This window comes from Paramisgurnus dabryanus, chromosome 23 (assembly GCF_030506205.2).
Source record: "Paramisgurnus dabryanus chromosome 23, PD_genome_1.1, whole genome shotgun sequence".
NCBI classification, from domain to species: domain Eukaryota; kingdom Metazoa; phylum Chordata; class Actinopteri; order Cypriniformes; family Cobitidae; genus Paramisgurnus; species Paramisgurnus dabryanus.
The window spans coordinates 3899934-3922287 of NC_133359.1; the positions used below are offsets into that span (position 1 = coordinate 3899934).

The 22354-nt window shown below is 36.4% G+C and overlaps 2 protein-coding genes across 4 annotated transcripts; one reads left to right on the forward strand and one right to left on the reverse strand.

The window, feature by feature from the left end:
- Window positions 1-678: 678 nt before the first annotated feature.
- On the reverse strand, window positions 679-10166 carry spty2d1 (SPT2 chromatin protein domain containing 1). 3 transcript variants are annotated; one of them, XM_065277530.2, is made up of 6 exons: window positions 9696-10166; window positions 9354-9468; window positions 5322-6707; window positions 3112-3271; window positions 1818-1895; window positions 679-1671 (listed from the first exon to the last, which is right to left on the reverse strand). In XM_065277530.2, the coding sequence occupies exons 1-6, from the start codon at window positions 9753-9755 to the stop codon at window positions 1581-1583; spliced, it is 1890 nt and encodes a 629-aa protein (XP_065133602.1). In that variant the 5' UTR covers window positions 9756-10166; the 3' UTR covers window positions 679-1580. The 3 variants fall into 3 exon arrangements, with proteins under 3 accessions (XP_065133602.1, XP_065133601.1, XP_065133604.1); XM_065277529.2 differs by having other exon boundaries at window positions 682-1485; XM_065277532.2 differs by lacking the exons at window positions 9354-9468; window positions 9696-10166 and adding an exon at window positions 8786-8988 and having other exon boundaries at window positions 682-1485.
- A 1176-nt stretch (window positions 10167-11342) lies between these two features.
- tmem86a (transmembrane protein 86A) lies at window positions 11343-18207 on the forward strand. Its single transcript, XM_065277533.1, has 3 exons — window positions 11343-11506; window positions 14795-15059; window positions 15564-18207. Exons 1-3 carry the CDS (start codon window positions 11486-11488, stop codon window positions 15989-15991), a joined length of 714 nt encoding a protein of 237 aa, XP_065133605.1. The 5' UTR covers window positions 11343-11485; the 3' UTR covers window positions 15992-18207.
- The last annotated feature ends 4147 nt before the right edge of the window (window positions 18208-22354 follow it).

Genomic DNA, 22354 nt, shown 5'->3' on the forward strand with positions numbered 1-22354 from the left:
AATTGTTTTTTGAGGAAAACATTACAGGATTTTTCTCATTTTAATGGACTTTAATGGACCCCAACAATTAACAGTTTTAATGCGGTTTAAAATTGCAGTTATAAAGGACTCTAAACGATCTCAAACGAGACTTTAGGGTCTTTTCTAGCGAAACGATTGTCATTTTTGGTAAAAATGTGCATAAAAATATGCACTTTTAAACCACAACTTCTCTTCTTCTTCCGGCTATGTGACGAGTCAGTGCGACCTCACGTAATTGCATAATGACGTAGAAAGGTCACGTGTTACATATGAAATGCACATTTGCGGACCATTTTAAAGAATAAACTGACACAAATACATTAATAAGTATCATTCAATGTGTAGTTTCGCATACGTCATACGTGACCTCTTGACGTGAGGCCGCATTGGCGCGTCACACAACAGGAGGAAGACGATAAGTTGTGGTTTAAAAATGCATATTTTTTATTTTTCTTGCCAAAAATGACAATCGTTTCGCTAGATGAGACCCTTATGCCTCATTTGGGATCGTTTAGAGTCCTTTGAAACTGCAATTTTAAACTACATTAAAACTGTTAAGTGTTGGGGTCCATTAAAATGAGAATTAAAAAACCAAGCAATTCTTGCAATTTATTTTTTTCATTCCTGCATGTTTATTGTTAAACTGACAATTTGGATCGTTAGATCGAGGGCTTATGAAAACCTCTGTGTCCTGCTAACTTCCAGGGGAAATACGTCAAAAACACGTAATCACTGCGGACTTTCTACTTTGCGGGAAAGCGGAAGTAACGTATACTGTTAGATGAAGCAAGAGTCACCTCAAAAGGTTCTTAGAAAAATATTCAAAGGTTTTTCATTTGCATTACGGGAACACATTATGCTATGTTGCAAGTTAAAAGAACAAAATTAATAATAAACAGAAATGGACTGTATCGTCCTACATGAAATTTCACTCCTAAGATATGAAGAACAAATGACAGGACAACAATATTTGTCAAATCACTTTAACAAAAAATACATAGCAAAAATGGCAGTCTCTGTCTCTCTTCGCCAATTAAATAGTACAAATAATAAAACAAGATTCCCTAATTTAGGACCAAAGCTGTTGGTGCTTGAAATGCAAGGCCTCCACATGTAATGTAACTTCATTACTTATACAAAAAAATTGACATTGTGATTCTCAGATATTATTTTTATATATATTCTCTGAAGCTCAGCTGCAAAAGATGGGCTTTCGGTAGTGCAACCTGCTCCCGTGGGCTTTCAAATAAATAGTGTAACAACATCTGTGGCACAAGGAAGGCAACTCATTTCCTTTCCACTGGGTTCTGCCCGAACCCTTTCATTCCCATCCATTTTAATAAGATACCATCGTATACTTTCAATTAAAGCTTTTTCCGCTTCGCTTTCATTGCTAGTTTTCTCTTAATCTCCTGCTCCTCCAAAAGCATTTCTTCTTCGTCTTCTTTGATACCGAGACGTAAACTGAAGAAGCAGAAACAAGAAAAGAAGTCATTAAACACGCTATGATCAAAGGTCCTCTGCGCATAGGGAATATCAGTCTGTCAAACACAGTTATGTCAGATTTTTCTCTTCTTGGGATTCTTGCGTTGCATCTCCTCGAGCTCTCGTCTTTCCTCCTCCTGGTCCTCAAACACTGCCATTCGCAGGCTTATCAGACAATCAGGACAAAGCAATAACAGAAAACACACAGAAAGAGGCAAACAGCGTGATGATTTGGTGATGATGATGAGGAAAACCAAATCAGTTTGCTCAGAATTGGTATTTTTCCAGTAGTAATGAAATTGTTGGCTTACCTTCTAGCTTCTTCTTTTTGCTGATCTTTCCAACTGCTCTCCATAAACTTCAGTGCATAGTCACTTTCATCTTTATACCTGGCAAAATGAAGAATACAACATTAAGCCACTTTGTATTTTATGGCCAGAAACACACGAGCTTTAGGTGCAAATTCAACGCATTGCATTCCTGTTTAGTAGCATGAATCTTTGAAAGGGATTGCGATGCTATATGTTGTGATACGTTGCCATACTGTAAAGCAAGGCGATATATTGGATATATATATATATATATATATATATATATATATATATATATATATATATATATATATAGGATATAATTTAAGGAAAGCAGTCATTGAGAACACACCACCATATGCAAACCTTGGCAAAAAGATTGTGGCGCGCCCTATGCTAGTACTTCTGGTAACTGTTTAAAGGGACACTCCACTATTTTTGAAAATATACTCATTTTCCAGCTCCCCTAGAGTTAAACATTTGATTTTTACCGTTTTGGAATCCATTCAGCTGACCTCCGGGTCTGGCGGTACCACTTTTAGCATAGCTTAGCATAATCCATTGAATCTGATTAGACCATTAGCATTGCGCTTAAAAAATAACCAAAGAGTTTCGATATTTTTCCTCTTCTGTAGTAACATCGTGTACTAAGACCAACGGAAAATTAAAAGTTGCGATTTTCTAGGCAGATATGGATAAGATAATCAAGGACTTTGCTGCCCTAACATGGCTGCAGGAGGCACAATGATATCACGTAGTGCCCGAAAATAGTCCCCTGCTATTGGAAGATACTAAGGGGTATTATACTAGATACTGAAATAGTCATTTTCAGCTGCTGCGTAATATCATTGCGCCTCCTGCAGCCATGTTACAGCAGCAAAGTCTTTGATTATAATGCCAGAGGAGAGTATAGTTCCTAGCCATATCTGCCTAGAAAATCACAACTTTTAATTTACCACCAGTATTAGTGCACGATGTTACTACAGAAGAGTCAAGTTTTAAAGAGGAAAAATATCAAAACTCTTTGGTTATTTTTGAGCGCGATGCTAATGGTCTAATTGGATTCAATGCAATGTGCTAAGCTATGCTAAAAGTGGTAGCACCAGACCCGGAGATCGGCTGAATGGATTCCAAAACATCAAATGTAAAAATCTAAATGTTTACCTCTGGGGGAGCTGGAAAATGGGCCTATTTAAAAAAAAAGTGGAGTGTCCCTTTAACTATCGCAAAGAAGCATTCACATTTTGGTTTGATTGGTATATTCTGATTCAAGACAAAATAAACATAAACTCACTTGTTCTTGTCATAACCAAAGATTTCCCTGATATGTTTTGAAATTTCATCTGGATCTTGGTCGCCATCGTCAATGAAGTCCTCCATTTCTGAGTCGTACTCATCTTCTTCATCCTCGTACGGTCGTTTATAGCTGGATGTTATTGGCGGCAGCGGTGGTCCTTCGAAATCAAACAGGAAAAGTTTACATTTAAATGTCACTTAAAAATTAGACATATGTCAACAAATGGTTGCCACGTTATACATATTATAACAAAACGTCAGAAAATGGGCATTTATTACAATCTTATTTTCATCATTAACTATGAGTAATGTAACCATATATATATTAGGGCCGGGATTTTAACGCATTAATTAAGATTAATTAATTACACAAAAAATAACGCGTTAAACATTTTAACGCATTTTAATCGCACTTATTTTTGCACCACAGAACATTTCTCATTGGATGAGATTCGGCGGACCAATTATACTGGAGCACCAACTAGCGTTCATGACTTCAGACAACAACAAACCACAGTGAACATGAACGAAGAAGCTGATGAGATCGCTTTGGTTGGCCCCGTGGATGGGAATTTTTTTTATAAAAAAGAATGGATGGAAGCGTCGATGAGAGCATGGTTGTGTGTAAGCTATGCAACAAGGAATTCACATATCACCGCAGCACATCGAGCCTCAAGTATCATCTCAATGCAAAACATATAGCAGCTAGCGTGGACGTTAGCCCGAGTACAACGACTTGGTTGAACAAAAATAAACAATATTTTGTTGCTTAAGCTTATGTATTCAGTCATTATTCATGGTATAACGTTACTAAAAATCCATGTGAAAAAATAACTTCTCAATGTTCTCAGGTCAAATATTTATATGTGATTACAATGTGATTAATTTCGATTAATTAATTACAAAGCCTAAAATTAATTAAATTAATTTTTTTAATCGAGTCCCGGCCCTAATATATATATATATATATATATATATATATATATATATATATATATATATATATATATATATATATATATATATATATATATATATATATATATATATATATATATATATATATATATATATATATAACCAGGATGACCACTTATGACAACTTAATCACAACAAGCACTTACTATGATACTAACTTGCATTACCTCACTAAGCACCACAAAAACAACATTTAAGATTCTTTAACATGTCCAGGATAATAAATGCGACTTAAAATATTTGCGGCTTATCCCTTGGCAAATTACTACTAGTATTAGGGATGCACCGATACTGGTATCATGTATCGGCCTCGATACCACATTTTCTAAAGTACTCGTACTCGTTAAAAGTCCCCCCGATACCAGGGATCGATACCACAGTCTGAGAAATGTCTATGTTTGAGCGGCGTGTAAGGGGTTAATGCCTCGTGTTGTCCAAAGAGGCAGAGTTTACAACAAACTGGAAAACTAGTCCCTTGTTTTTTTGTTAAATTATATGACTAAAGCTGTTACCTGTAAATTTAAATCATGTTTTTTATTAAGTACTCGGTATCGGCAAGTACTGAAATGCAAGTACTCGTACTCGTATTCCAAAAAAGTGGTATCGGTGCATCCCTAACTAGTAATGCACTTACTGTTGAAGTCTACTTAGACTAGACAGATGATTACGTGCTCACCGATGTAATTTCATACTTCAAAAACATTTACATTACAACCCTGTCTATTCTCCTTGCAAATATTGTGCAACTTTCATAAAAGGCCTTTAAAGGGGACCTATTATGCAAAATTCACTTTTATATTTATTATATTTAAATTCACTTTTTTTTTAGGTTTTAATATTTTTTTTAGGGTTTTGACATTGACACTGTATATATCATTACTACTGCCTGTTTTACTGTGTTTGTAAGGTGTCCTTGAGTGTCATGTAAGGCGCCTAAAAATAAAATTTATTATTATTACTATATTTGAATGCAGTTTTGTGTCCGCACTGTGTGTAAACAACCACACAATGGTAAAAATCCAGCCAATGCTTTGTTAAAATCACCATAAATCAAAACCAGAATTTGAGCAAACTCCACCCATGCGGATGACAATTTGCACATTATTAGCGTAGAGATCTAACCCTGACTGAATTTTATGTAGACCACCATGTTTATGTCCTTGAGCTACACAAGCAATACCTTGTACCAGAGAAAAAAATTCATATAAAAAAAACTTGGCCATCTCTTACCAGGAGGTCTAACCAAGACTCTGTGACCTGAGGCATCGATCATCGTTCTGGGGCCTTGGGGTCCTGGAGGCCTTTGGGCCCCTGGAGGCCTTTGTGGCATCATCCCAGGTCTTGGTGTAAAGTTCTTTGAAGAAATAGTCTCAGCAACAACAGTACACTGTGGTCTACCAGGACCTGAGCCCATGCTATTCACTGGCCTCCCTGAAAAACCGCCTCTCATCCTGTTTGGTCCATTTAAAGGGGCCCTGGAGCCTCCAGGAATCTGCTGCCCTTGCAGACTACCACCCGGTCTTGGTTGCTTTGAGGAATCACCGGAAGAGGGTCGTACAAGTCCATTGCTACCCGGCCGAGGTGGAGCACTGCTCCCTGGTCGTTGTACATTTCCTGGTTTTACCAGTTTTTGAGGATGCCCACCTCGGTCTGAGCTTTTGTGAAGTCCTTGACCTGATCTAGCGGGATCGGATGCAACTCCACTGCGAATTCCAGAAATACTTGGTTTTCCTTGAGGTACTGAGATATTGCCCTTCTTTGGGGCAAGGTCACTTGAGGTTGTGGGCCTTTGGCCCTGTGGGGGTCTGGGTGGTGCTTGTTTACCCTGAAACGAGGGACCGTTCTTTATGGCAACTTTACTATTTAAGGCACCCGAGGAGCCAGAGTTGGTTCTGTTTTCGGTGGGTTTGGCAGAACCATGTGGTCTTTCGTTTGAAGTTTTGGGCTTTGGCTTTTTGCTGGTACTGGCAGATGAATACTTATCTCCAGCTTGCTTGGGCAGCTTCCCATTTCTGTTGTCACCGTCTATGTGTTTCTTTTGGGAATTTGAGCTGGACTGAGATCTGCTTTCCTTCTGCCCTGAATTCTTGTCTGGTTTCACATCCTTCCCTCTGTCTTGATTTTTAACTTTACGCTCCATTTCGAGTTCTCGAATCTCCTCTGCAGTTCTAGGCCTCTCTTCGGTCTTCTTTATTTGTTTCAGTTCAACAGGTTCGAATTGTTTTTTATGTGCAAGCTTCAAAAGTTCTGCAAAGTTCATTGGTGGTGGGGCGGGCCTAGCTGAAGCACTGGGTTTTTTCTGCTTGCTGTCGACTTTGTTGGAGTTTTCAGCACGAGGCTGAGGCTTAAACTTAACCTGACTGTTCTGCTCATCGGATTCGGAATCTGTACCCTCGTAGTTGTAATTGTCCTCATCGTCATACGTGTCGGTTCTTTCCTGTTCCTCATACATCTCCCCCTTTGATCGCCTCTTTTTGGGCTGCTCGACAACGGGGATGCCATTGTAACCTCGGAAATTGTCCTTGGTCCGTGAAGCCATCGCTCGTGCCTTCCTGTCTGATTTGAGTTCCACTCTTTTGGCCAGTAGCTCCTCTTTTGCCTTCTTACTCTCCATTTCTATAAACAGCAAAAGAGGAATTGAAAGATGAAAGTATGCATTATATGAGCTTGCTTCTCCCCCCCAAAAAACTAACTTTAAATAGGTCAGTTGAGAGGAATAACGTCAATGTGGGACAGTTAAAAAAACATTAACATAACTGATATTATTAATTCACCGTTTCCAAAGTCATTTGAAATAATAAGATCCAGACTTAATAGTTTAAGCCCCTTTAAGTATGTGATGTAGAGGTCTTCACGGGTCCACATAGATAAGAAAACCTGAGGTCCGACCCGAGACCCAAGCGGGTTCGGGTCTAAAACTTTGATGTGTGCCTTGGACACAGGTCACACTGCAAAAAATGACTTTCTTTCGTATTTTTGTCTTGTTTTCAGTAAAATTATCTAAATTTTTTAAACTAAGATGATAAAGAAGGCCTAGAAAAAATAAGTCTAGTTTTTAGACAAAATTAGTCCTTAAAAAAATTAGTCCTTAAAACAAGCAAAAAAATCTGCCAATGGAATAAGAAAAAATTCTTGAAATAAGTGTACTTTTCATAAACACTTAATTCAAGAAAAAATTTCTTATTCCATTGGCAGATTTTTTTGATCTGCAAAAAAATTATTTTCAAGAAAAAAATTTCTTTGTATTTTTGACTTGTTTTCAGTAAAAATATCTAAAAATAAATGAAGATGCTTTTTCTTGATGAGCAAAATGACCCAAGAAAATAAGTCTTGTTTTTAGACCAAAAATATAAAATTAAAGTGATTTTGTGCATAAAACAAGTTAAAAAAAATCTGCCATTGGGGTAAGCAAAAATTTTTTTAACGTTTTTCTTAAACACTAAATTCAAGAAAAATGTGCTTACCCCATTGGCAGATTTTTTTGGCTAGTTATTTGCACAATATCACTTAAATTTGATATTTTCTGTCTAAAAACTAAACTTATTTTCTTGGGTTGTTTTGCTCATCAAGAAAAAGCATCTTAATTTAAGAATTTTTTGATATTTTTACTGAAAACAAGTCAAAAATACTAAGAATTTTTTTTTCTTGAAAATAATTTTTTTGCAGTTCAATAAATCTGCCAATGGAATAAGAAAACATTTATTTAATTAAGTGTTTATGAAAAAAGTAAACTTATTTCACAAATTTTTTTCTTATTCCATTGGCAGATTTTTTTTGCTTGTTTTGAGGAATAATTTACTTAAAGTTTATATTTTTTGTCTAAAAACTAGACTTATTTGCTTAGGTCATCTTTATTATCTTAATTAAAAAAATGTAGATATTTTTACTGAAAACAAGACAAAAATACTAAGAAATTTTGGTAACACTTTAGGTAAAAGTGAGAATTGGTCCCTTTATTGGTGTCTTATTAGCTTACATATTGGCTATTTATTAGTGCTTATAAAGGACACATTAATGCCTTGCTCTGCATGACCATATTGTACATCCCTTAACCCAATCTAATACCAATAAAATCATTTTTTCTTGAAAATCATTTTTTGCGGTGCAAAATAGGTTGCGTGTGCGCATTGATTCCTTTCACGTGTCTAAAACTTTCACATGTGCTTCGGACACTGGTCAGGTATAATATTAGTAGCATCGGGTCTCGGGTAATTTAAAATGAATGTGTTTTTGCCGAATAGAAGACCCAAACTAGCTTGCGTGTGTGCATTGAGTCCTTTTCCGAACCCCTCTCCGTTTGACAAGAACTTGCGTTCATTTTTGTTGAGCCAGACCTGTCAATCAGTTTTGAATGCACATTTTAGTAGTAACCTTGGTGTCCCCGTCAGATAATAAATGGAGCTGTGAGCCAAATTGGTTGCGAGGCCACCATTTCTCTTTTTGTCTGACTAGACTGCACACAAGTCGGTGTCATTTATGTTTGAATCCAAAAAATTGCCACTTGGTCGCATTCGGGTCAGGTTAAAAAATATCCTAATAATAATAATAATATTCGTAATAAAGTTCGGGTGAAAAAAGTGATTGGGTCATTTTGGGTCGGGAACATTTCTTTGGACCCAAAAAGACCTATAATGTGATGTGGTTTGGTGAACAGATATGTGAGAAACATTTGATGTAAATGAGGTCAAACTCACTAGAATACACCTAATGCCATCATTTTTTGCGTGGTCCCTTACAAAATTAACCATGGTTTTATTATAGTAAAAGTGTAACCAAAATCTTTGTGAGTGTGTTTGTACTAATAACTTGTAAAACCATGATTAAACTAATGTTACTGTAGCAAAACCATGTTTAATTTGTGGTAACTATACTTCAATAGTTTTTGTTTTATTTGTAATACAACCATGGTTAATTTCGTAAAAGGGGTAGAGAGAAACCTAGAGAAGAGAGAAAGATTTTAAATGAATACAATGAAAATACAAAGCTAATGCTAATTTTGTAGTATGTACTACATATTTAGTATGTTTGATACAAGGGTTGGAAGGGTTACTTTAAAAGTATATTCTGATACAGTACTCCACAGATAACAATTTTTTGCATAATGATTATGTACTCCCCGACCCTGTTTGACATCCCCAGGTCTTATTACACTTTACAAAACATGGAAATCTACCTAAAAGGCACAAGTAAATATTAAATATGTGTTTCTTCTATAGCAATAAAAGGCTGATAATGTTTCAGATAACTTAAACAAGTCCATACCTTTCTTTCTTTGATCTACGGCCTGCTTCTTCAGAAAGGCCTGTACAGCAGATGAATTGACTCCTTTTATTTTGACATCTTTTTTGGGGGGTCCAGTTTTCAAGCTGTACCGTTTCTACAAACCAAACAAATGAGTTAAACCAATAACAGACACGTGGATATAATAGTGGCCTTTATTTAGTCATAGATGTCTATATAACGTCATTTTAATCATATCAACCCAAGTTGTTTAAGAATAGTAACACAATTGAAACATTCATGATAGTCGTACAATACACATGCACTTGGTCATTGCTAATGCCATGGTGTTATACGTGTTGGCATATTTTAAATGTTACTCACCGGTACGCTGCTAAGCCCTTGATTTTGGGAGGCGATGGACAGCACGCTATCGAAATCCATAGTGACTGCTAACACTGTCCAAAGCTCACTTAGCCAATAGAAACAGCTAGCACTTGTCCAACCGATATCTACTTATTTTACTTCTTTAAATATAAACCGAATGTAGATTGTTTTATCTAACGGGTATTATAAAAGAAAGAATAAGGGAAATCCCTCGATTAAATCAACTAGCTTTAGCTTCTGGTCGTCATATTGGATCAGCTGTTGTACATTTAAACCACCAACAACTGTGGATTTTTCAGATATACAAACGAGATTCTTCGCGATGTGAATAATGATACTGGATCAGATGAGTTACCACGAAGTGTCATCAAATGATGTTAAGCAAAAAAGTCTATAAAATAACGCGAACAACGAAATCCTGTGAGATTTGTGTTTTCTAGAACTAATGCCTAACCCCACGTCATCCGGTTCAAATTCGTTCGTCACTTCCGGTGATGTACAGCACGTGTTTTCTTTTCTATTTTAATGTAATAAAAATGATGGAGAAAATAAAACAATAATGTGCTTATGAATTGCAATAATTTAAAATTATAAAAATTGCAATAAATTGCAAAGCAAGAAGAAATGTAAATAATAATAATAATAATATTAAATAATAATAATAATAAATTAAGATCACCAGTTATAATTAAAAATCCTTTTGTGCATTTTTTATTCTATTTTTTTTGTCATATAAAATATTTACCTATCAATCTACACGTCTACAAAAATGCACTGATGCTCAATAACTTTCTAAATAATATATTTTTAATAGATTTCCCGAAAGACAAAGTGGAAAAAATAAGAACAAGATTTCTCACTTTTCCACTTTTTCCAAAGGTAAAAGAGGTTCAGTTTAAAACTATTAATTATATTTATCCTTGTAATGAGTTCCTCCGACACAGATTTAATATGGAGTGTAATAAGTGGACTTTTTGTGAAGCAGACATTGAGTCTTTGGAACATTTATTTTATTTATGCAAATTTTCAAAGAAATTCTAGGATGTAATGTAGGTTTTAGGATTAATGTAATTTTTTTGCATTTATTTTCTTTGTGTTACCTATGTTTATTATCTTTACTTATATTTTATGCTGCTATTTGGACTTCTTTGTAAACTTTTAAGATTTGTATCTTGAATATAGTTTCGTTTTTTGTATGGTTCTTTAAGCAATAAAAAAAATTCTAAATAATATAAATAGTTCAAAAACTGAATGAAACCACACCACAGATGACGACAAAAGGCCTATATTTGTTTGTTTGTTTGTTTATTTATTCAACAAAAATTGTGAGTTAAAAACAGCTCATCGAACTAATGATAATTTTGAATTCTTCCACAAGGTGGCAATATAAATCCAGTAAAAAGTGTGTTCGCAGTTTATTAAATATCGCTTTCATTAAATTCCTGCGTTTCTACCGTATTTAATAAGAAATAAATCGATAATAAAAGATAATAGAATTAATTGGAAATTTGAAAACATTAATGTATTTTACGTCCCCATTTGTGTGAGGCTCGCCGATTCCTGCATTCTGATTGGACGGAATTGGAACGACGTCACGGTGTGTTTTTAACCGAAATGCTCCACCCACATTACAGCTGATTTCTCTCCTCCCACTGATGATGGCCTGTCCCAAACACAAGACAAAAACAAATCTCACATACAAAGGGACGTAAAATCTGCCGTGTGCTTTATTCCTCTACGCTTCTCTCCACCGGTTAAGCAAAGCCAGGAACGATATTAAGGCAACGATGGTCTCGCCTGTCACTGTGGTGAGTCCGTTTCCTTTATTAAAGGCTTTTTATCTTAATATCAATTTGAATGTAATCGAGTTTTAACACTTTATAATCCAAAGAAACTATATTTTCTAAAGTATAATATGCATTCGTTAAAGTATAATTATGCATGAGGAAATGCGCACATATTTTTGATTACGTATCTACTAACCACTTTTTTCGTATGATGAATACGTTGATAAGTATACAGTTATATTGTCTGTGTAGTGTTTCAAGGCATACAAATTAAATGTATGTTTCTATATGTATGTGTATACTGTATTTCTATGTGCACGCATCCTTGAGTCTGTTATCTTGGGAATAACAATGAGCACGTGATCAGGGCCAGCACGTTCATGTTTACTTTACCTCTGCAAACCATGTGCTACAGGATCATAAATTATGCTGTTGATTTATCAAAAGATTTAATGATCCATCATTAAGCATAACAGCATTGTTCCTGTAGGCTTTGTAGTTTTGCACTGCCGATGTTTCCTGTGTTTCTCTTGCTTTCTAAGCGGTTTTATTTAGTGGCAACACTCGTGACAAACCAATTGTTCCTCTTTCATACAGGCGCGTGCATTCTGGCAATAAGAGCGACGCGACTTTCACTTTGTTGTTTCAGCAAAGTTATTTATGTCTGTCCGAAATGTCCTCAGATCTTGACTGGTACAGCGCCACATTCAGGGGCGTTGCACAAGATCTCGGGCACTATGCATTGGCAGTCCTGATGGGCCCCCATAATATATTCCAAACTTTACAAGGACCCTCTTTACCTTTGGGGCCCTGGTAATCAGTACTGGTTTTACCCCCAGTCTGACCTCCTGGCTAATGTATTTAAGTCCTTTCCAGATGCGTAACCATCGCACATGCGTCAGATGAAACCGTCTATACCTGCATATACCCGCACTATACCCTTACGTTGTTCCTGGAGGGCACATGTCATGTCCTGCATATTTTAGTTCCAACCCTACACCTGCCTTTAATTTTTGGGAAGCAGTAAACAACTTGATTAGCAGGTTCAGTGTTTGATTGGGGTTGAACTGAAATCTGCAGGACAGGTGCCCTCCAGGAACAGGGTTGGAGACCCATGCCAATATGGCATTTATTTCAAACAGTAGCCTAAATACCCAGACAGCAGACGACTCAGGGCTGGATCCGCACCGAAGCGGCCGACTTTGGCACCGATTCGGCTCAGAGTCGTCTGCTGTCTCGGTAGTCTTATTTAAGCCTTTGCCATTCATTGCCACTAATTGCAGATGGGGCAAAGACATGTTCTTATTCTAGAAAGCATTTGATTGGACCAAATAATTGTATGCAATTAATTAATATTTTCTTAGGCTAAGCTTCGGGGTACACCAGCATTTAAACAGACTCAAAGCTAACAGTATGTATTAAAATCCATGAAATGTTCTGTATTGCTAACATTTAATAGAACAGGAATGCATACAATTTACCATTTCCAGGATGGCACCGGTCTCTGGATGCCCACATCCGAAAAACCATAAGTCTTTAAAATCCACAGATTTAGATGGTTATTATCTATTGTACTTTAACATCACATAAATGTCTTGCTGAAGGACACAATGGTACTAGCTAGATATTTAGTTTGATCTATGTTCACCAGGCTTTTTTAACCACTAGGCCCCCATTTAAAACGAATGTGTCTCCTCACATTTATAGTCTGCATTAAGAAAACATTAAGCTGTGTTTATACAATGATTTCCACTTCATCTCCCCACGTTGTTTGTTTCCTAGTGACTCTCTTTTTCAACGTGACCTTTCTCAGACTGCAGGGGGACATCAGAATCTGATTAAAATATACACTTGCTAACAATAGACTTTTTCCATCTCCCCTGTAGCCAAAGACCCAGACTACAAATTCCAAGACTAAAGACCAATTGAGAAATATTTACATTTACTTGTTAACGAGAACTGGGCGGTTATATTTTATTATATCTTTTTTATTTTTATTTTACCAACAAATTTCACCTGAGGATAAAGCACTAAAAGCTTAGAGTCACATTGAACCATTATCAAAATTTAAAGGGATAGTCCCCCCCTCATAAAAACAATTCTGTCATGTTGTTCCAAACCAGTATGATTTTCCTTTTTTTATTCTGTTGAACACGAAATAAGATATTTATATAAATGATTGTAAGCACACATCTATTGACTTTCTTATAAAAAGTCGATTTTAATTTTAAGGTGAACTTTCCCTTTAAATTCTACTTGGCAACAACCTAGCAGCCATGCAGGCTACCACAAAGACCTTTGCACGGGTAAGGAGCACTTGTGGTTTGTGGAAAATGTTTGTAATCACACTTCTCTTTGACGACTTTCTTTCAAGATTAGCGAAGCTGTAAGTACAGCTACAGCTCTGCTCTGAGTTACAAAACCTTACCCTGTTTTGTAATTGGGTGGTTGTGCAATCACGAAGGACAAATTTGACCCTATGGGTCCCCAAAGGGTGCCTCAGTCTGGGTCTTTTTGAAGGCTTAATAGTGCTTTGCATGGCCTTCATCTCATGATCATTTTATTCTCTCTCTCATTCTTTCCGAATTTCGTCTTATCGGCCTACCACACTCCATATCTGAGAAAAGATAGCACTGGGGAGAGGACACCCAGTTTGTCATGCCTGTGTCACAGTACACGTTGAGTGTAATTGTTCATAGTTAATTTATTTGCAATGTCTTACACGTTTTTGGCGGGTGATTCTTGCGAAATTAGACTTGTGGGGTGTCATGAAACATTTTGATTAAAGTAAATGCTATCGAATTAAGAAGCATACAGTTACAAACATCTCTTCATGTACTATTTTGCGCATGATTTCAAATGACATCATACAAACCAATTTTGTTGTTTTTTCCACATTTAAGAGGAAAATTTTCAATACCGCAACATGGCTGGATTTGGGTTCTTTGACATGGAAGCAAGTTAATACGTGCTGATGAATGAATATGAAGACAAACACTGAATTTGTTCTTAATAATAACATCTATGATTATCTTAAATTATCTTAAACCAGGACTAGGCGTTAGGCTTTTAATTATGAAATATAACTAGTTTTAACAAACATACAAAAGGCACTGATGTATTTAAAGATTTGTCAGTGCAAGTTGTTTTTAGTTTGGACAGCTCTTATATTTATATTAGTCTAGGACTAGTCTAATCCCTGTCCGGGAAACCGCCCCAAAAAGTTTTATTTCATACTGACTTAGTTTTTTCTCATAGAAATGATGACGAGTTTCCCTACCGATAAATAACACTTCATTGCTTTTGCAGGTCAAAAGTGAAGGCCCGAAGCTTGTGCCGTTCTTCAAAGCCACCTGCGTCTACTTTGTTCTGTGGCTGCCCACCTCGAGCCCCTCCTGGTTTAGTGCCCTCATCAAATGTCTGCCCATCTTTTGTCTCTGGGTTTTCCTGCTAGCCCATGGCATCAGCTTTTTAGGTGCCCACTCAAGTGCCAGGAAAATCCTGGCAGGACTTATATTTTCAGCTTTGGGTGACGCATTTCTCATCTGGCAAGAGCAAGGCTACTTTAGTCACGGTGAGTTAATTCATTTGTGTGGCTCTGATTTGAATAGAATAGGATTGAATACATCATTTCAAGTTGTATGATTGTCCAGAAAAGAGCTTGTGAAGATCTGTATGTTATGTGTTTTTTACTTAGTAGTCTTCTTGTAGCTCAGTTAGTAGAGCAAATGTCATGGGGTTTGATCCCAGGCAACACACATAATGATCAAATGTATACCCTGATTTTTTGTCTTGGGATAAAAGTGCCTACCAAATGCATAAATGTACAAGATTCCCTGAGTTATCATGCCTGATTCAGCAGCTCTTGTTCTGTATAAAGGTTCAATGAGGTTTTTAGCTCTGGGTTGAGGGACCACGCAATGTTAACCAAAGATACCCTTGGGAACCACACAGTTACTCAAGCTCAAATTTTTCCATGACTTACAGAAAAAAACAAAGCTAACCCTATCTTGTACAAAGATTATTATGTGTTTAATCTGTCATATTATCATGGTAATTGTGTCTTTGCCGTTATCAGGACTGCTAATGTTCGCCATCACCCACATTCTCTACTCTTCGGCTTTCGGGATGAAGCCCCTAAACTTCAGAGCAGGTTTGATCATTTCCGTCATCACGGCCCTTAGTTACAGTCTCCTCTACCCCTACCTCTCCGGTCCTTTTACCTACTTGGTGGCCGTTTACACCGCCCTCATCGGATTCATGGGCTGGCGGGCCATCGCCGGCGTCCAGCTCGCCAACGACCTCTGGACCTGGACGAAACTTTCGGCGTGTCTGGGAGCCGTCCTCTTCATGGTGTCCGACCTCACCATTGCCGTCAACAAGTTCTGTTTCCCCGTGCCTCATTCCCGACTCATCATAATGGCGACCTACTACGCGGCACAGATGTTGATCGCTCTGTCAGCCGTTGAATGCCAAGATGCTGACGTGTCTTGGAAAAGAGCCTGAGGAACCGCATCTTAAACAATCTTTTCCACAGCCGCTGCAAAGGTTCAAATCCCACTTGCTGAATCTTCTGGTCCATCTTTGGTTGAGAATTTGCGATTTTAAGGCGATGCAAGGCCTGGATTTAACGTCTTTGCTTCAGGTATTATTGTTACAACCATGGCTTCTTGGCACCCTGGGATTTGTTGTGCACTTATGACCTGAGAACAAGAGCCTGGAGTGATTTGGGATATCTGGATGCTACTTTCAGGCCTACGGGATGGACCAGATAAGGATAAATACAAGGTGGTTCAGGGTTTGCATTGCAGGCTCACCTTAGATGTACCAGACCAACATTTTAGTGTAACTAGTGCTGCTGTACCGATAATCAATGCACAGGTCTTGATGTGTCATTTCAAAGTCTCAATTTTATTATGTTACTTGAGTTCATATACAAAACGTCCACGCCTACATGAGTAAACATGCTGGCTTCAAATAGTCCATCACGCCCAACAGACTGCATCAAGTGGTGGCCTCTTTTCTTTGCGAGATGTGACCAAAACTGATACGACGAATCTTTTATTCAAAAGGATTGAAGTCTTGCTTTCTTAGGAGGAAATTTGAGGACATTGTCTGTTATCTTTCTCTTAGGTTTCCGCTAAGTCAGCAGCATTGTGCAATAGTTCATTAGGAAACCGCAAATAAGTATTACCTTTACTGATTATTTTGTATGTACAGTATCATATATTGTTTTTTAGGGTGTGATGTCAGGTCATACATGTGTACCGAGCTTCCAACCACTTTCAATTGCCAGTAGGAGGTATCTTAGTAAAGGGAAATGGGGAAACACCACACTGGGAAAAACAACATCTGCGTTAAACTTGACTTTGGGAATGGAGAGAAATGGAGATCTCATTTCATTCACATTTCCACCTGAAAATGTGTTAACGTTTCAGAGCAATGTTTTTTCAACAGTTTTGTAATTCTCGCGACATCATGTCCAGTTCATATTTCTCCACAAAATCAGAAGAAAAATAATATCGGTATGATTTACATAAAGATAAAAATATAGGTTTTTTTTGCATCATGACATTAAACATATAAGTATGTTTACGTAATTTTTTTAAATATAAATATACTAAAACAGTATTTTTAATACAATATATAACTTTCTCAATAATTTCTTTCGATTTTGGGGTGAAATATGACATTACTTAAATGGCTTTGTAAAATTCGCAAGTTTAGTCAAATAGCGTGTACTGATCACCATTTTGTTCTGTAGTTCTTAATAAGGGATGATCATCTGATCTTTCGCTAACGGTAAATTAAGAAAATCAGCTTGGATGGAAACTCTACCTGATGTGATACCTGTATGTACTCAGCTGCTGTACCTTTATATGTTAGTGGAAACAAGTGAAGGCAAACACAGCTGAACACCTAAGCTGTTATTAAAACGATACAGCAGGCAAAACATAACTGTGACGCACATAAGACAACATCTTGTGGTGGATTGGCTTTTATTGAACACTAGTTGGGACAGAATGCATTATTTATCGGAAGCGAACGCTACACTGTTAAAAGCGAAAGTTGGATTAAGTGTAAAAATTAATTTAATTGGTAACACCTAATTAATTTAATTTATTTCAGCTGAAATATTCTCACTTTAGGTGAAAATTTTAAATCGAAAAGTGTTTTTTTTTTCACCTGAAATCTTTCACTTAAATGGACACTCCACTTTTTTGAAAATATGCTCATTTTCCAGCTCTCCTAGAGTTAAACATTAGATTTTTACCGTTTTGGAATCCATTCAGCTGATCTCCGGGTCTGGCGGTAACACTTTTAGCATAGCTTAGCATAATCCATTGAATCTGATTAGACCATTAGCATCGCGCTAACAAATACCCAAAGAAATTTGAAAATTTTGACTCTTCTGTAGTTACATCGTATACTAAGACGGCAATGTCTTACTTTCAATAGCAGGGGACTATTTTCGGTCAGTGCGTAATATCACTACGCCTGCTGCAGCCATGTTACGGCAGCAAAGTCCTTGATTATTACCTCAGAATGAGAGTATAGTTCTTAGACATATCTGCCTAGAAAATCACAACTTTTAATTTTCCGTCTGTCTTTGTACACGATGTAACTACAGAAGAGTCAAGTTTTAAATATGAAAAATATCAAAACTCTTTGGTTATTTTTTGCGCAATGCTAATGGTCTAATCAGATTCAATGGATTATGCTAAGCTATGCTAAAAGTGCTAGCGCCAGACCCGGAGATCAGCTGAATAGATTCCAAAATGGTAAAAATCAAATGTTTAACTCTACGGGAGCTAGAAAATTAGCATATTTTTTAAAGTGTCTATTTAAAAGTCCCTTTTTAAGTTTGACCAATTAAAGTAATTTTTTAAGCAAATATTATTTTCACATTGTACAGCGTATATTACAGTGACGCCGTGCTGACGCGCACTGTAACGTTCAGGTATTGAAAAGCAACAAAAGTTTGGGGAAATTAGAAAAAATTTTGATTTCACAATTAAACGTAAACTGAACTATTTTTTTCTGTAAATTCGTCGTAAATCCATTTATCGGTTATGTTCAAGTAAATGTGACGATTTTCGAATAACGAATGAAAAGAAATTTGTTGCGTTTGCATTTTGTAAATGGAAGTTTTGAAGAGTCTATCACTTAGCAGCCTCGTTTTCATTTGCGTAAAAAGTTGCGTAAACGTGGCACCCCGACTCTCTGCTCCGTCCACCTCGCGTTTCTTTTGTCACTGCCGCTGTGATCACGCACACACTGGACTATTTTAGCACATTTACTTCATTCCAAATTTCATAAGATGTCAGCAAAACATTTCAGCTTAGTCAGGTTTCTTGATTTGCAAAATCATCAAAACAGAATGTCTTTTTAATGCAAAAATATTCAGTAATTTGTTGTTGTGAATTTCTGGGCTTGACTGACCACCAAACATTTAGCATTTTTTGAGTTTTGGAAAACATTATGCTAGTTTTCAGGGTCTAACAGACAGTTCCTAAGGACAAAAAGGAAGGTAGTTGGTCACTGTGGATGTCTTTACAATGTAGATATATCTGTTGTATCGAATTTCGTTTCTCTTTAGTTCACAACCTGCTGTCACCTCCCAGATGGTTGGAATTCGACACAGTGAAACACAACCTCCCCCGGTTTCCTCTTTTGTGTAAATGCAAACTCCAAAGAGGACAACAGGTGCCTACTGCCTCCATCACTGAGATGTTGTGCATGGGGAGACAGATGCTGGCATAGGGAAGATCTCCTGTCCATCTGGCTTTGCTTTGTCCCGTGACCGTATTCAAATGACGCATTGTTTTACAGCCTCTGTCAGCATTCGGAGGTTGATGCTTTTGTGTTGAAACGAGGTGGGGGGTGAAAGAGTCTGTTCAGGTTTAGGTGTAGTCGTCCTGAAGCGGACTATAGTAAGGAATAACTCGCTTGGTAAACTTTTCGTGCACTTTTTTTGTAAATCTCTTTATTGCTTTCCTGAGACTTAATGGTGTGCAATATGGTTTCGTACACTGCGGATAAAGTTCTCGATTATGGATTTTTCTTTTCTGTTTAAGCCTTGCAGTTTATACTTTACAGCATGAATAGTAACCTTGTCGGAGGTTTTATTGTAAATGTGTAGCGTAGGGTTTAAAAAGCTTTTTTAAAGCTAAAGGGACACAAACCCCATCTCACCATTTCTCATGATTCTGACCACATCGCCGAAACAAAAGCCGTTGGACAATTTCATGCAAAGGTCATCATTAGCATGAAAAACGTTGGGCACACAAACAGATCTGCTCCTAAAATGTTCACTTAGGTCTGTACTTTATTGTATATAACCACTCTCATCGAATTTTACAGATATTTGCCGTTTTGTGATATCATATACCAGATGTGTGTCACATCCATAATGTAAAAATTTTTCCTCATAAGAAATTTAATATGTCAAACATGTATATCTTTATGTTCAGCTAAGACCCTTTCATCATGTTTATGTCAATATTTGAAGAGTTTTGTTGCAAAACAAGATAACTCTGTTTTTAAAATTTTTGTCAAAACATGTTTATTATTATGTTATCATGTTATTATTTTGTTTTATGGTGCTACTTAGCGGTATTTTTTTAAGTTATGAAGGTTTAAATCAAAATAAACCAACTGCAGTTGAATTGATATTAATTGGAATGCACAACGAAAAAAAAACGAGATTTCTGAAAAATTAAAAAAACACAGTTATCTCATTTGCAACGAAACTCTTCATTTACACATTAGACTGAAAAGTTTATAGCAATTGAAATACTGAAATACTACATTGACTACAGTCACTTTGGACTGTGCCTGATACGCCATGACTGCGGTTGTTATGGTTTCGTCTTTCATCAGCTCGCTTTCTGATTGGGTATCGTTTTGTTTCACGTGATAATCTACAGCGTGTGTGCGCAGTTGTCCTTGAGGGTTCCCCACACAATAGGATTTCTGATCGTTAATATTAACCATGCTGAATATTTCTGATTTGTGATCGGAGGGCCTCAGACATGCTTCGGAGCAGATTCAGACCCTCTTAACGCTTTCCGCGCCATTGACGAGTTATTTCGTCAATTAAGAGAAAACATTTCAATGTCAATTCCAATGACGCTTTCCTGATGAGTTTTTACGATAATCTGTATTTCCGCTATTATCCACTTTTATTGGCGCTCTTACCCAATTTATTTATTAAACTCCTTGTATGTTTTGATAACTGTTCTGAATCTGTTCTCTAACAAAATTTCCTTTACAAAAATGCAATTATCTCAGCTTTTTGCTCAAAATTCAGTATTTTTGAAGAAACCCATATTTCAGAGGTTATAAAGAGAACAATTGAAGGTAGAATTAAACCTTTTTTCCCATTATATTTGTTTGAAAGCAGAGCAGAGGGTCTGCTTTTTCATTTGATATATTTATATGTTTATATATTTATAAAAGATAAATATGGAAGGCATTTTATGAAAATCACAACTTTTAAAAAAAAGGCTGGCGGGGAATGATTTAACACACTGCGCACAACAAAAAATTCTGATAAGATAATCGGTTCAACCACAAAGACGATCTGGACTTAACATAGGATTGCCTGTAAATCGTCCCAAATTTAGCCCAAATTTTTTCATCATGCACCATAATTTCCCCATGTGACCCTGTCTGTAAAATCCAGGCTAATATCTCAAAATCTAACAATGAGATTTGTACCATCAGAGTTTGATTTCAAATTGACTTCAATCTGTGATATTATCTTAGTCAATATTAAAGATGTCAAGGTGATCTTTATATTATGTATTATAATTTTATATATATCACTAAAAATAACTTTAACTGGGTTTTCACAGACAGGGTCACAAATATTGCTGAACACAGTTGGCTTCACAGTTAATATGACATACATAATATGGGTAAATAGTTCAAATTTCACAGTATTGAATTTACTACCTGTAGAATTACTATACATTTCTGTTGACGTATCCATTATTTTGGATGAATTACTTCAAAAAGGTTTCTGGGATTTGTGAACTTTAACGTACAAGACTTGTGTTTCTAGACATTAGACTTGAATGTGCCCCACTTTTTGTTGTTGTCTGTTTTGTTTTTATTTAAATGAATGTTTTTAGAGCAACCACTGCTGTGAACATTGTCTACAATCACTACTTCACCAACTTTGATTCTTGCTATTCTGTATCACCTTTGCCTTTAACTAACAATAGATATGATAATATAATCTGGGTCCGTTCCATTTTACGAGAGGATTTTGTACAATGTATAAATAGTTATCGTGACTGACTGTATCTACAGTTCCTACTAATTTCATAAAATATATTACAATTCAAATTGTGTATTTAAATGCTGGATATCACACATGTGTAAGGTGGACCAATATTAACGCCTGTGCTGTAAAGTTTACATGTTTAAAACTTTATAATATATGGCGGTGATGATACATGGGTAATGAATGCTGTGTAGTTTTAATTTCAATCTTTAGAAACCTCTTGAGGTTATTGTGGTTATAGGTCTGTGAAAAATATTACTCAATAAGAGAAACTTATATAGAGTACCTCTTTTTCTCTCGCTGTATTATACATATATCACTTTTCCAGTTGACCTTTAACATTGTGAAGTTAATATTATGTTGTGAATGAATGCTGTTATTATTTTTGCTGGGTAGAGTGTATTTGAATTATTGTTGCAAAGCCTATTCCTTTCGTTGTTGTTAAAGGACCACAGCGCTCCTTTACTGTAGTGATATTGCTATGAATGTGATTCAATCAAGTGAGAAATAAATGCAACTGCAATGCAACTGAAAATCTTTTTGTGTTTAGGTCATTGCTTTTGTGGGCGTCATTG